General features: G+C 37.4%; 1 protein-coding gene across 3 annotated transcripts in view; it reads left to right on the top strand.

Moving 5' to 3' along the window:
• HMCN1 (hemicentin 1) overlaps positions 1-15,053 on the top strand; it is a 465,703-nt gene that overhangs the window by 267,757 nt on the left and 182,893 nt on the right. For all 3 annotated transcript variants that reach the window (XM_043568168.1, XM_043568169.1, XM_043568170.1), the window contains exons 31-35: positions 1,784-2,062; positions 2,571-2,852; positions 3,564-3,672; positions 4,882-5,051; positions 6,309-6,463. In XM_043568168.1, coding sequence (XP_043424103.1) covers positions 1,784-2,062; positions 2,571-2,852; positions 3,564-3,672; positions 4,882-5,051; positions 6,309-6,463 — 995 coding nt within the window. The remainder of the gene's footprint in view (positions 1-1,783; positions 2,063-2,570; positions 2,853-3,563; positions 3,673-4,881; positions 5,052-6,308; positions 6,464-15,053) is intronic.

Raw genomic sequence — 15,053 nt, 5'->3', positions numbered from 1 at the left:
TAGTATTATTTTGATTTTTTTTCCCAACCATTTAAAAATGTAAAAATGTATTCTTAGCTTAGCATCTCCATGTCTCACCTATGAACCATAGTTGGCTTCTTTGAGCTGTATATTAAACTACCTTATAGGAAAATTATCCTACCACCAGGTTTACTTCACACTGTAGTAGATATTTCCTTAAATTATGTGTGACAAAAAAGAAATGTGTATATGAATGTTTGTCACTGTGAGCTAGTTCTGAGAACGGTTATCAGAAAATATTATGGTACTCTATTCACATCCGGTTCTTGTTTTCTAATATCTTTTTCCACTTAAAGGAACCAAGGCTTCTAAGAAAAATGGTTAATTCTAGAGCTGGGGCAGGGAATATACAAGATGAGCCTACAGCATGTAGTAGAGCCAGAAGGTAAAAAAGTACTAAAATAGTAGCATGGCGTGAATATGCCAAAGGAATATAGGAGCCAAATGAAATGGTTCCCAGTGGTCAAAACTGGATTGATCCGAACAACAAATTAAACCATGTAGTATTTAGATCATAACCCAAAGTATAAAATAAGTTTCCATGAATTCATGTTGATATAAATAAATTGTTGAATAAGTGAATAAATTGGGGACGAGAAACAAAATTATATAGGATAACTCCAAAAAAATTAGGTAGGTGTTCTCCTCTCAACAAAATAGAACCTAACTCCCCACCCCATATATATGGGCTGAAAAGAGTGATCCCTTTCCCCAAAAAGGGGGAAAGGAGAGTAACTTTATAAAGGAGAAACCTAGCAAAAGCTACCACAACCAGATTGTTAAGGTTAACATCATCAGTGATAAGTCATGCTGATGATTTGTGCCTTTGATATGATCTGATGAGGAGGGTGTTTTACCTCCATGGTCTTCCTCCTGAAACCTATAACCTTAGTCCAACTGTAAGAAAAGCATTCTAGAATATACCCTATTCTAAAATAAAAGTTTCATAAAATAATATTAAGGTACTCCCAGTTCAGGCACATGCCATTTGATTTCTTTTAACTTGTTGCAGTTTGTAGCACAAGCCTGGAATGACCAGAGTCAAAAGATGTAGCAGGATTGAGCCACTTGAGTCGTTTTTCCAACTCACACAGAGTTCTCATGTGGTGTGAGGCCAGGAATGTGGTTGCTAAATTACGGAAGATGTACATGTAGCTGGTTAGATGAGTATAGTTGAGTGAATGAACTCTTGGCAGCTAAAAAAAAAAAAAAAGGCAACAACGAAACAAAAACCTGTAAGAAGCAAAAGTTGGAAGATTCCGCAGCTCTTCCCAGTAACTGGTTCTGAAGGCACTTAGACCTTTAGTATTTTGCGGGGAGAAGGCATGCAGTTGTACAGGATGTGACATTTCCTGGTCCCTTGGCCTCATTTCAAATGTATCATATCCACTTTAAGTGGGGTTTTATTTTGTTTCCCTTTGTTTGTTCAACATAACTTTCTTAGTTATGTAATGAAGGAGACAGACATGTATATCATTTCTATGGTCAAACTAGTTATGTAATGATCTATTGGACTTAAATGAACCCCTGAAACGAACCCTGTGACTTTCTGCTCTTACTGAAATCAAAACCCAAGAGGAAGGTGATAAAGATTGAGAAGACAGGCAGTTGACTATCAGTAGATAAATCATTGAGTTCCTAATTGTCTTTAATTCACATCTACTTTAAATGCATTCTTTAAACACCTACAGCATTTAAGAGTCTGGTACAGATGCTAAAGCTAAAGCTAAAAGACTTGTTTCTTTTCTGCAATCCTTTGTAGTACCACCTAGTATTAAAGGAGGGAATGTCACCACAGAAATATCAGCACTGATCAACAGCATAATTAAACTGGAATGTGAAACTCGGGGACTTCCAATGCCTGCTATTACTTGGTACAAGGACGGCCAGCCAGTCATATCCGGCTCACAAGCCCTTTATATTGATAAAGGACGATTTCTTCATATCCCTCGAGCACAGGTTTCTGATTCAGCAACATACACGTGTCATGTCACCAATGTTGCTGGAACTGCTGAAAAATCATTCCATGTGGATGTCTATGGTAAGGAAAAAATACGTGCTGTCATCATATGCCTTTCTGTCTATGCTTTCAAATATGCCAACATCGAATTCATTCACTAATAAAGTCCTGGTGGGTTTGGTCATTTTCAATATGCATGGATAGAAATGGGAAGAATTTGTCCCATGACTTGGAAGAAATATTTTAAAAAGATACAGTTAACAAGAGGCGGTCCATTCATTTGCCCAACCATTTGTCCATGGCACATGGAGCATCTAGACCATTTGGTTTTTATGGACGAGGTAAAGTTGTTTTCAGGACTAAGAACATTCTCTGCTGCTATCTACCCTTTGTAAGCGAGACGTAGCACAGAGTATCCCACAATATTGACAGTAGTTGCAGATCAGCTAACCCAAGAAATTCTTTCCTTAACAGCTTAGAAGGAGACAGACATGTATATCGTTTCTATGGTCAAACTACATGAAAACAAAATCTCCTGTATTCAACTGGGATTTCGAAGATGCCTGAAATGTTACTTTTTTCTACCTAGTTCCTCCAATGATTGAAGGTGACTTGGCTGTGCCTCTGAGTAAGCAAGTGATTATTGCTCATTCACTGACACTAGAGTGTAAAGCTACTGGCAACCCTCCTCCAGTTCTCACCTGGTTAAAAGATGGCGTACCTGTGAAAACCAGTGACAACGTCCGTACAGAAGCTGGTGGGAAGAAACTAGAAATCTTGAGTACCCTAGAAGCCGACCGGGGACAGTATGTATGTGTGGCTACCAGTGTGGCAGGAGAAAAGGAAATCAAATACGAAGTTGATGTCTTAGGTAAATAAGGATGCCACAATCTGGATTCCAGATTCATAGCAAAACCTGACCATGTTATTAAATGTTTTTTGGTCATGGAATCATGAAATGATGTTACAGAAGGTTCAGTTGTCTGTTCAACTCTGGACCTGCACATTATTGAGTGGTGGATTTATCACCAGACCCAAGATCTAAGAACCCACGTAAATCTTCCACTGATTTTGACAGGCACACTTTGTATTTGTAAGTGCATTGATGCATTTTACATCTATGACAATATCTGATTGCAGTGAGTGATAACGTGGTCCCCTGTCATGAGCGCTATGCTAGACAACAGGAAACTTTGTCTCTGGGCTTTGGGAAGTCATCTTGCAACCTTTTTAGTCTCTGTTTTTTTATAAATTAAAGACTTTTGAACAGAGGCCCAATTTTTGAGGTTCATTTCTCTTATTATGAAAATAAGCAAACTAAACTATGAACTAGCTTTATATTCAGATGGCATCAGCAGCACCTACGTGGTAGATTAATTGAGAAAAATCCACAGTGTGTCAAAAATACATTCCCCGATCCTAGCAAGTATGTATGGTAAAGTTCATTTTATATTTCAAATCCCCTTGGTGTATCAAATCCCTATTGTCAACCTTCTAAACTGCAACTTAGTACTGCTTAAAAGAGTAGTATATTTTTTCTTGTGTACATTTCTTTGTATGCTACATCTCTGTTGTTTTCTAGTGCCACCAGCTATAGACGGAGGAGATGAGACATCTTACTTCATTGTGATGGTTAATAACTTACTGGAGCTAGATTGTCAAGTGACAGGCTCTCCCACACCAACTATCATGTAAGGGTTTTGGTATGTCTTCTAAATACCTCCCACTTCTTTATTTGCGTGTTTTAGAGCTATCTTGAAAGAAGTCCTGTGTCATTAAAAGACGGCCATATAAAATTATATTCCTCGGGCGCCTGGGTGGCGCAGTCGGTTAAGCGTCCGACTTCAGCCAGGTCACGATCTCGCGGCCCGTGAGTTCGAGCCCCGTGTCAGGCTCTGGGCTGATGGCTCAGAGCCTGGAGCCTGTTTCCGATTCTGTGTCTCCCTCTCTCTCTGCCCCTCCCCTCTGTCTCTCTCTGTCCCAAAAATAAATAAACGTTGAAAAAAAATTTAAAAAAAAAATTATATTCCTTATGCTCCTCTTTTAAAAGACATACTCTGTATACAAAGGCAGCTTTTGCTTTATAATAACAGGGCCCCTAAATCTGCTCAATTAGACGAATTCCATTTATGCTCTGAGAAATTACATTTTCAGTTTATAGACTAGTAAGCAGTATCTGTCAGATCTTCCTGAGGAACTGAAATGTTTAATGAATGATTAAATAAAAAGTAATGTACTGGACATATTAGGGAAATAGAGGAAATTACCATGCATATGTGTTTACCAATTTTTTTTCTTATTTCTTCATTCACAAAGCATTTGTGAATACCTAACCTTTCGTTTCCAAGGTGCAGGATATGCAAAGGAGCAGTTAGTCAACTAAGAGAATAACATATGTTCACATATGATTATAAAGTAAAATGGAAAGTGATAACTCATAAGAAATGAACAAATACATAATGCTATGTGGTTTCAGTCTCTTATTTTACAGATGCTTTAGGAATGTATTCACTTTGCTGGTTAATATTATTTAAACATCTGAAGTGAATAATATTTAGGGGCATTTGCCTCTTTCTGTTCCTTAACATTAATAGAAGAATGAAGAAAACACATAGCTACTGGGGCTCCAACAATATGCCAACTTCTGTGTTAGGCCAGCTTTACTTTTTTCTTTTCCCCATCGTAGTTCACTTTATAGAATGGGCAAATAGAGAATTCAGTAAATACAGTTGAGAATTTATATATCTACGTATGTACAGAGACATTTTAATATATAAATGGTTCTAGTTCCTCCGAGATACACACACACACACACACACACACACACACACACACACACCCCTCTAGGAACTTAGTTTTTAAAATATATCTCCAGACTTCTTTTTGCCTTGTTTCTATAGGTGGCTAAAGGATGGCCAGCTAATTGATGAAAGGGATGGATTCAGGATTTTGCTAAATGGACGCAAATTGGTTATTGCCCAGGCCCAGGTGTCAGATACGGGCCTTTATCGCTGCGTGGCAACAAACATTGCTGGCGACCACAAGAAGGAATTTGAAGTTACTGTTCATGGTATGCTGAAGAAGAGACCAGAGCATTACATTTAAAATTAGCTTATGCACTGGGTCACTATTTAATTCAGATGGTAGCTCAGTAATCTGGATAAAACTTGAGTTGTGGAAAGTAATATGAAGTATGTGAATTTGAGTTAAGTTGTATGGCAGATTGGAAGGCACTTTACGAACGCAGAGACTTAACCAAGAGACCTGTGTAAATGAATATACAGAATTCAAATGTTAGTGTGATTCTGCATAGAATGCCAGCATCTGAGGAATGAGGCCAAATAAGATAGAATAGGCAGACAGCAAGTTCTAAGTAAAGGGATTGTGTCTACTCTCCAGAGTTTAGTCAAAACAGGAGGGAGTGTGAATAAAGTCATTTCCAAAATAGAAGGTAAGGATCCTGTTCTGCAGGATCCAGGGTATGTAAGAATATTCACAGAACTAGCACAGAAGGATCAGAACCATTAGTGTAATGACGAGGCAACCCTCTGCCAGGGTATTATATGTCTCACTTGTCTGCAGATGTTGGGAAAGGAGAGACTGCAATGGGAGACTGGAGAGCCATTTGGAACCCTCAGTAGAGGTTTCTATGAACATCAACATTTTTCCCTCTGTCCATGTAGACTTTTTTACTGCCTTTCCAATCCTGGGATGAAATATAGCTAACTCTATTTCTCAGTCTCAATTCCAATTCTGGCAGCTTAAATCAAGTTACCATTCTGTATTCAATAGTCTTACTGGGGTCAGAGTCTTGCGGGAATAAATACAGGTACAGGAAACCCACCCTGATTTAATGAGGTAGTTCTAGAGAAAGAGAGGATCATAATAGATTGGGAAAACACACCAAAAGGTGTAAGCCAAACATACATGCCGATTACAGTTGCTATAAATATATTTTACTTATTCTTTGAAGAATAGAAATCCACAGTTAAGAAATAGGTCATCTAAAATTGCTGAAGACTAAATTAAATGCATGAGATAAAATTATTTCATTGTTTGTTAAAATAGGAATTTCCCCTTTTCTAAATTTTAAAGTTTCAGGTTCTTACATCTGGATTTTTAAGTATTTGACTCCACTGATTATGGTTTTTGTTCCCTCCCTCCCTCCCGCTGTCCTTCCTTCCATCCATCCTTCCCTCCCTCCCTTCCTCCCTTCCCCTGTTCTTTCTTTCCTTCCCTTTCCTTCCCTTTCCTTCCCTTTCCTTCCCTTCCCTTCCCTTCCCTTCCCTTCCCTTCCCTTCCCTTCCCTTCCCTTCCTTGAATCTAGTACCTCCAACAATCAAATCCCCAGATCTTTCTGAGAGAGCTGTAGTGAAATACAAGCCTATCACTTTGCAGTGCATTGCCAATGGCATTCCAAATCCATCTATTACCTGGTTAAAAGATGGCCAACCTGTGAACACTGCCCAGGGAAATCTCAAAGTAAGTATCAATATTGCTTAGCCCAAACTGTGAAACCTACCTAGATCTTCTCAGAGCTATCACATTCTTCTTTCCTAATTGTACATTTTCCTGTTGGACAGACTATAGAAAATTTACTAAAACAGTATGTGTTTTCCTTATAGTTTTTAGAATTTAACTTAATATTTTGATTTGAAGAATGAAATTAATTAAAGACTAATAATCATAATGATACTGATTTTAACTTATTGGTTGGTATTTTTACTGTTTTGATGCATGCCTCTTTTAAGTATTGAAAACATGATGTTTCATGGATGAATGAACAGTGTTCATCCATATTGACTCAGAGTATCCCCAATGTGTTTATCATATACTAAGATTGAGGTAAAATCATATTTACATAAACCTAAGTGAAATAAGCCTTGAAAAAAAATACTTTAGTTATAAGCTTCCAGAGGACAGAGACGCTGTCTGAATAAATTCATTTCTGTATCCTTCACTCTGAGTATAATCTCTGGCATAAAACTTTACCTCATTATATATTTTTAAATAAATAAATATATTTCAAACTTAGATAATCTAAACAGTGCATTTAAAAATCTGAATTAATAGATTTTGCTCCTAGGATCAAGTTAATTGACTAATGTGGGCTTGAACTTTGCTTGTAGTGAGTTTGCAGTAATGAGCGATGTGCTGAGTTCTCTTCCGAATACAAGTGATGGGTATCTGCTCACTTATTATTCCTATTCCAAGTCCTATGGAATTAATTGCATACATTTGTGCTAGTGAGAGATTCATTATGAAGCCTTAAAGCATACTGCTAGTAAGCAACTGTTTCTCTGGGAGATAGGTGTTTATAGCATACATATATAAAACTTTATAAAGAGTAATTTTAAGAGAAAATATGGAGAAGTATGAGAACTGATATTGTGGAAAGGCTTTAGACATGAGGGTAATTCATAGAGAAAGTCTTTGAGCAGAGATCTGAAGAATACATAGGAACTGAATGGGTGACTTAATGGAAGAGAACTGAGTAGGGTGTTTCAGAGAAGATGTGTATGGGCAAGCAACTTAAAATAAAGGAGAGCATGACACCCCCTGAGGACCTGACAGCAAGCCAGGGGACTGAAGAGAGCAAGATGAGGTGGTATGAGAGGAGACCAAAGAGTGGGTAGAAGGCATTTAAGTAATGTTAATGGTTTTATTTGTACTTAAATACATGAGAGATCTTTGAAGAGTTTTAAGAGAGGAGTGACATAATCAAATCTTCACTTTAAATAGTTACCAGACCCCTATAAGATAATGAGTTGAAGGAGTTAAAAGTAGATATGTGGGCAAGGGTGGTCCAAGACAGCAGTACAGGAAGATCCTGAACTCACCTCTTCCTACAGACACCAAATCTACTGCCACGTATGGAACACTTGCTCTGAAAAAGATCTGAAAGCTAGCTGAACAGCTCTTCTATGACAAAGGGTAAAAGGGCAACATCAAGATGGGCAGGAGAGGCAGAGGTGCAGTCTTGCCAAAAACCACACCCCTGGCATGGTGACCCTCAACAGGGAGGGATCTCATAAGTCTGGAGCTTCTCCCTGAGGAGATGGGGCTCCTGCCCTATGTCAGGCATTTAAGCCCTTGGGACCTGTACTGGAGAGATGAGCCATAAAACATCTGGCTTTGAAAACCATTGGACCTTACATCCGAGAGACCCCGAGGACTGTAGGGATCTGAGATACCTCATGACTCACATGCACACTTACCTGCCCTGGGACCTAGTGTAAAACTTTAAAAAGTACCTAGACTCTATGTGAAGGATATTCACTTGCTAATTTCTTTTTAAACGTTTATTTTATTTTGAGGGAAAGGGAGGGGCAGATAGAGAGACAGAGACAGAGAATCTCAAGCAGGCTCCACGCTGTCAGAGCAGAGCCTGATGCAGGGCTCTGTCTTGTGAACCATGGGATCATGACCTGAGCGGAAATGAAGACTCAGATGCTTAACCCACTGAGCCCCCCAGGCGCCCCTTTATTTGCTAATTTTAAAGCATCTGCCAGAGGGGCAGGGACCAGTAGGGACTTTCTCCAGGGACAGAGGTCCTGAGAGGCACCAGTTTTGCATTCTTCCTCTACCTTGCTAGCAAAAGCAGATGTGCACAGACACAGCAATCTCCCACTGCCTTGCTGCAGTGGAGCGTGTGCTCTGCCCCCAGCACTCTTTCCATGCCTTGCTAAAGCTGCAGACATGCCCCACCTCAAGTTCTCTCCCACTGCCTCACTAAAGTTGACAGGCAAGCACAGTCCACACAGGAGATACCCCTTCCTGGACCTAGTGGCCAGAGGAGCTTGTGTGCCAGGGCCTATGGGACTGTAACAATAACCAGAAAAACAGTTCTTGGCAGGCTACCCCACCCAAGGCATTGCACAGACAGTAAACTGGAATATACTCCTAGTCTGCTGGTGAAAAAGGCCCACCACTGGTCCTCGAGCTTCAACCTGAGGGATGGGCTTCAGGTTTGCCATCCATGTAGAGACTCTGAAGGCATTCCCAGGGAACATAGGCAGGGAGACACCACCTATGTGTCCTCCCTTGGCCTTGCTATATATAGCTCACTCCCAGGAAGAAGCATATACTCACATCTGAAGCCCCAAATTTTGCAATTTGTCACCCGGGGGCACCTCCAGATCCCTTGGTCTTAAGGCCAGCAGGGATTACAATTGCAGTGCCATTTGTATACTTTAAATGCTGCTGCCTGAGGATCTGGCTTCCAGTCAGCCTGAAGCCAGGTACTGACTAAGATCTCTCTTTCTCTGGAGCACTGACAGGTCTTGAAACACTCTTAACAACTGAGACCTATCAGGAGTAAATCAGGCTACTTAGTCACAAAGTGTGAGAGACAACCAAGAGCTAAGGCAAGGTTGAATGATGAGGTTAATCTAGACAAGGCCACTCCTTTAACAGTGGGAAGATAGCTGTTTTGCCTAATACATAGAAATTAACACAGAGACTCAAGCAAAATGAGGAAATGGAAGAGTATGTCTCAAAAGGAAGAACAAAACAAAACCTCAGGAAAAAAAAAAGATCTTAATGAAATGGAGGTATGTAATCTACCTGATAAAGAGTTCAAAGTAATGGTCACAAAGATGCTTACTGAACTGAGGAGAAGAACAGATGAACACAGTGAGAACTTCAACAAAACATAGGAAATATAAGAAAGTACCAAATAGAAGTCACGGAGCTGAAAAATAATAATTGAACTGAAAAATACACTAGGGGGGTTCAACAGCTGCTTAGATGAAGCAGAGGGACAAATCAGTGAGCTGGAAGACAGGGCAGTGGGATTCACCCAAACAGAAAAGCAAAAAGAAAAAAGAATTTCTAAGAAATGAAGATAGCTAAAGGGACTATGGGGCAGCATCGAATGGAATAGCATTCACATTACATGGGCTTCAGAAGGGGAAAAGAGAGAGAAAGGGGGCACATTTCAAGAAGTAATGGATAAAAACCTCTCTAAGCTGGGGAAGAAAACAGACATCCAGGTCCAGGAAGCACAGAGAGTTCTAAATAAGATGAATTGAAAGAGATTCACATGAAGAGACATTATAATTAAAATGTAAAAAGTTAAAGATAAAAAGAAAACCTTAAAAATAAAAAGAAAAAAGCAATTTGTTAGGTACAATGGACCTGCCCCGCCTGCCCCTCCCCCTTCCCCTATAAGACTATGATTTTTCAGCAGAAACCTTGCAGGCTAGAAGGGAGTGGTGTGATATATTCAAAGTGCTGAAAGGAAAAAAACTTGCCCTCAAGAATACACTACCCGGTATATTATTATTCAGCGTTGAAGGAGAGTAAAGAGATTTTTAGACAAGCAAGAGGTAAAAGAATTTATCACACTAAAGTGGCCCTTCCAAAAAAGAAAAAAAATGTTAAAGGGACTTTAAGCTGGAAAGAAAAAGCACTAACTAGTAACAAGAAAACATGCAAAAGTAAAAATGCCGCTGGTAAACTAAATATATAGTAAAGGTAGTGGGTTAATTACTTATAGGGCCAGTATTAAGATTAAAAAACAAAAGTAAAATTAACTGTAACCACAACAAACAGTTAAGGGAGACACAAAATAAAAGAATGTAAAATGTGACATCAAAAACAAAACACTTGGGGATGTAGATATGTAAAATTTTAGAATGCATTCAAACTTAAGTTGCCATCAATTTATTTTTTTTTAATGTTTACTTATTTATTTTGAGAAAGATAGAAACAGCACAAACTGGGGAGAGGCAGAGAGGGAGACAAAATCCCAAGCAGCCTTTGTGCTGTCAGCAGAGACTGACACAGGGCTCAGTCTCAAACAGTGTGAGATCGGGACCTAAACCGAAACCAAGAGTCAGATGCTTAACTGTCTGAGCCAGCCAGGTGCCCCAGCTATCAATTTAAAATAGACTATTGTATAATAGGTTGTTATACGTGAGCCTCATGGTAATTACAAAGCAAAAACTTATAGTAGGTACACAAAAGATAATGAGAAAGTAATCTAAACATAACACTAAACAAAGTCATCAAACCACAAGGGAAGAAAGCAAGAGAAGAGGAAAGAACAGAGAGGAACTACAAAAACAGCCAGCAAGCAATTAACAACTTGGCATAAGTACATTCCTATCAACAATTTATTGGGTGGGGGTGGGGAAGGGACAGGTCATTTCCTTGTTTTAAAAAATTAAATTAAAATTAATTTTTTGTTGAAGATATAAAATGTTACATTAGTTTCAGATGTACAACATAGTTGAACACTGTAGTGATTAAAAAATTCTGTACATTATACTATGTTCACCACAAGTGTAGCAATCATCTGTCACCATACAATGCTATTATAATGCCATTGGCTATATTCCCTATTCAATAATTACTTTAAATGTAAATGGACTAAATTCTCCAATCAAAAATATAAAGTGTCTAAATGGATTTAAAAAAAACAAGATTCATCTATATGCTGCCTACAAAATACTTAGTTCAGATGTAAGGACACAAACAAACTGAAAGTGAAGAGATGGTAAAACATATTCCATGCAAATGGAAATGATAACTAGGCTGGTAGAGTATTATACTTGTATCAGACAAAATAGACTTTAAAGCAAAAACTATTAAAAAAAGAGACAAAGGACATTGCATAATGATAAAGGCCATTACATAATCATTTCATAATGATCCAGCAAGAAGGTGTAACATTTATAAATATATATATACCCAACATAGAAGCACAAAAGTATACAAAGAAAATATTAAGAGACCTACACAGAGAGATTAACAGCAATACAATAATAGCAAGGGACTTTAATATCCCACTTAAATCAATGAATAGATCATCCAGAAAAAAAGCAATAAAGAAATATCAGTATTAAGCAACACATTAGATCAGGTTCACTTAATAAATATGTACAGAATATTCTATCCTAAAGCAGCAGAATACACATTCTTCTTAAATGCATATGAAACATTCTCCAGGATAGATCACCTGTTAGGCCACAAAACAAATGTCAATAAATTTAAGAAGATTGAAATCATATCAAGAATAGTTTCTGACCAAAATGGTATGAAGCTAGAAAATAATTACGAGAAAAATACAGGAAAAATAACAAATATGTGGATATTAAGCAACATGAACAATAATTTCATCAACAAAATATCAAAGGGGAAATTAAAAATACCTAAGACAAATGAAAATCGAAATACAATGTACCAAAATCAATAGGCTGCAGCAAAAGCCATTCTAAGAGGGGAGTTTATAGAGATACAGACTTACCTCAAGAAACAAGAAAAATCTCAAATAAGAAATCTAACTTTTCACTTAAAGGCACTAGAAAAAGAACAAACAAAGCCTAACGTTAGTTGAAGGAAGGAAATAATAGATCAGAGCAGAAATAAGTGAAATGGGGACAAAAAAGAAAAAAAGAGACTAATGAAATTAAGAGATAGTTCTTTGAAAAGACAAACAAAGCTGACAAAATTACCTAGATTCACCAAAAACAGTACAGAAATGGTTCAAATAAATAAAATCAGAGGTAAAAAAGGAGAGTGTACAACTGATACCACAGAAATACAAAAGATCATAACAGGCTACTATGAACAGTTACATGACCAACAAATTGGACAACCTAGAAGGAAGAATAAATTCCTAGAACATACAATCTTTGAAGACTAAATCAAGAATAGGAAATCTGAATAGACCAATCACTAGTAAAGAGACTGAATCAGTAATCAAAAAAACTATCAGGTCACCTGGGTGGGTCAGTTGGTTAAAGTCGGACTCTTGATTTCAGCTTAGGTCATGCTCTCACGGTTTGTGGGTTCGAGTCCTGCATTAGACTCTGCTCACAGTGCAGAGCCTGCTTGGGATTCTATGTCTCTCTCTCTCTCTGTCTCTCCCCAGCTCTCCCCCTGCTCAAAAATAAATAAATAAGCATTAAAAACAAAAACAAAAAAAACTATGAACAAACAAAATTCCAGGACCCGATTGCTTCACTGGTGAATTCTAGAAAACATTCAAAGAAGATTTTGTACTTATCCTTCTCTAACTCTTCCAAAAACTTGAAGAAAAGGGAACACTTCCAAATTTATTTTTTGAGGGCAGCTTTACCCTGATACTAAAACTAGACAAGGACACCATAAAAACAAAATAAAACAAACAACAAAAAACCCCAATCAACAACAACAAAATTATAGGCCTATGTCCCTGATGAACATAGATGCAAAAATCCTCAACAAAATATTAGCAAACTAAATTCAACAATACATTACAAGGATCATAAAACATAATTAAGTGGAATTTACTCCAGGGATGCAAGGATGTTTCCAACACTCACAAATTAACCAGTGAAATGCACCACATTAACAGATGAAGGATAAAAATCATATGATCATCTCAATAGAAAAATCATTTGACAAAAGTCAACATCCATTTATGATGAAAACACTCAACAGAATGGGAATAGAGGAAACATACCTGAACATAATTAAGGCCATATATGATAAGCCCACAGCTTATCATGTTCAGTGGTGAAAAACTGAAAGTTTTGTCTCTAAGATCAAGAGCAAGACAAGTATTCCCACTCTCACCACTTTTATTCAATATAGCATTGGAAGTCCTAGCCAGAACAATTAGTCAAGAAAAAGAAATAAAAGTCATCCAGATTGAAAAGAAAAAGTAAAACTGTCACTATTTGCAGACAATACGATTTTATATATACAAAAAATCCTATAGACTTCACCCCAAAACTGTTAGAACTAATAAATGAAGTCAGTAAAGTTGCAGAATACAAAATCAATATACAAAAATTGGTTGCATTTCTATATACTAACATACTTTCAGAAAGATAAATCAAGAAAACAATCCCATTTAAAATTGCATAAAAAAGAATAAAAAGAAATTTTAACAAGGGGGTGAAAGTCCTATGCACTAGAAAATTATAAGACATTGATGAAAAAAATTGAAGGCACAAATAAATGGAAAGGTATCCCATGCCCATGAATTAGAATAATTAATCTTGTTATAATGTTCATAATACCCAAAGCAACCTATAGATTCAATGCAATTTCTATCAAAAATTCAATAGCATTTTCCACATAAGTAGAACAAACCTAAAATTTGTATGTAACCACAAAAGATCCCAAGTAGCCAAAATGATCTTGAGAAAGAAAAACAAATCTTGAAGCCTCATGCTGTTTTCAAACTATACTACAAAACTATAATAATCAAAAACAGTTTGGTATTGGCATAAAGACAGACACATAAAACAATGGAACAGAATAGAGAGCCTAGAAATAAACCTACACATATATAATTAATTAATTTATGACAAAGGAGGCAAGAATATACAATGGGGAAAGCATGTTCTCTTCAATAAAGGGCATTGGAAGAACTGGATAGTCACATGCAAAAGAATGAATCCAAAACACTGTCTTACACCATACATAAATATTAACTCAAAATTGATTAAAAACTTGAATGTAGGTCAAAATGGATGAAGGACCTAAATGTGAGACAGGAAACCATCAAAACCCTAGAGGAGAAAGCAGGAAAAAACCTCTTTGACCTCAGCCACAGCAGTTTCTTACTTGACACATCTCCAAAGGTAAGGGAATTAAAAACAAAAATGAACTATTGGGACCTTATCAAGATAAAAAGATTCTGCACTGCAAAGGAAACAATCAACAAAACTAAAAGGCAACCTATGGAATGGGAAAACATATTTGCAAATGACATATTGGATAAAGGGCTAGTATCCAAAATCTACAAAGAACTCACCAAACTCCACACTTGAAAAACAAATAATCCGTGAAGAAATGGGCAGAAGACATGAATAGACACTTTTCTAAAGAAGACATCCAGATGGCCAACAGATACATGAAGAAATGGGCAGAAGACATGAATAGACACTTTTCTAAAGAAGACATCCAGATGGCCAACAGATACATGAAAAGATACTCAATGTCACTCCTCATCAGGAAAATACAAATCAAAACCACACTGAGATACCACCTTACACCAGTCAGATTGGCTAAAATGAACAAATCAGAGGAGACTATAGATGCTGGAGAGGATGTGGAGAAATGGGAACCCTCT

This window comes from Prionailurus bengalensis, chromosome E4 (genome assembly GCF_016509475.1).
Source record: "Prionailurus bengalensis isolate Pbe53 chromosome E4, Fcat_Pben_1.1_paternal_pri, whole genome shotgun sequence".
Classification (NCBI taxonomy): domain Eukaryota; kingdom Metazoa; phylum Chordata; class Mammalia; order Carnivora; family Felidae; genus Prionailurus; species Prionailurus bengalensis.
This window is presented reverse-complemented; position numbering and strand designations above follow the sequence as displayed.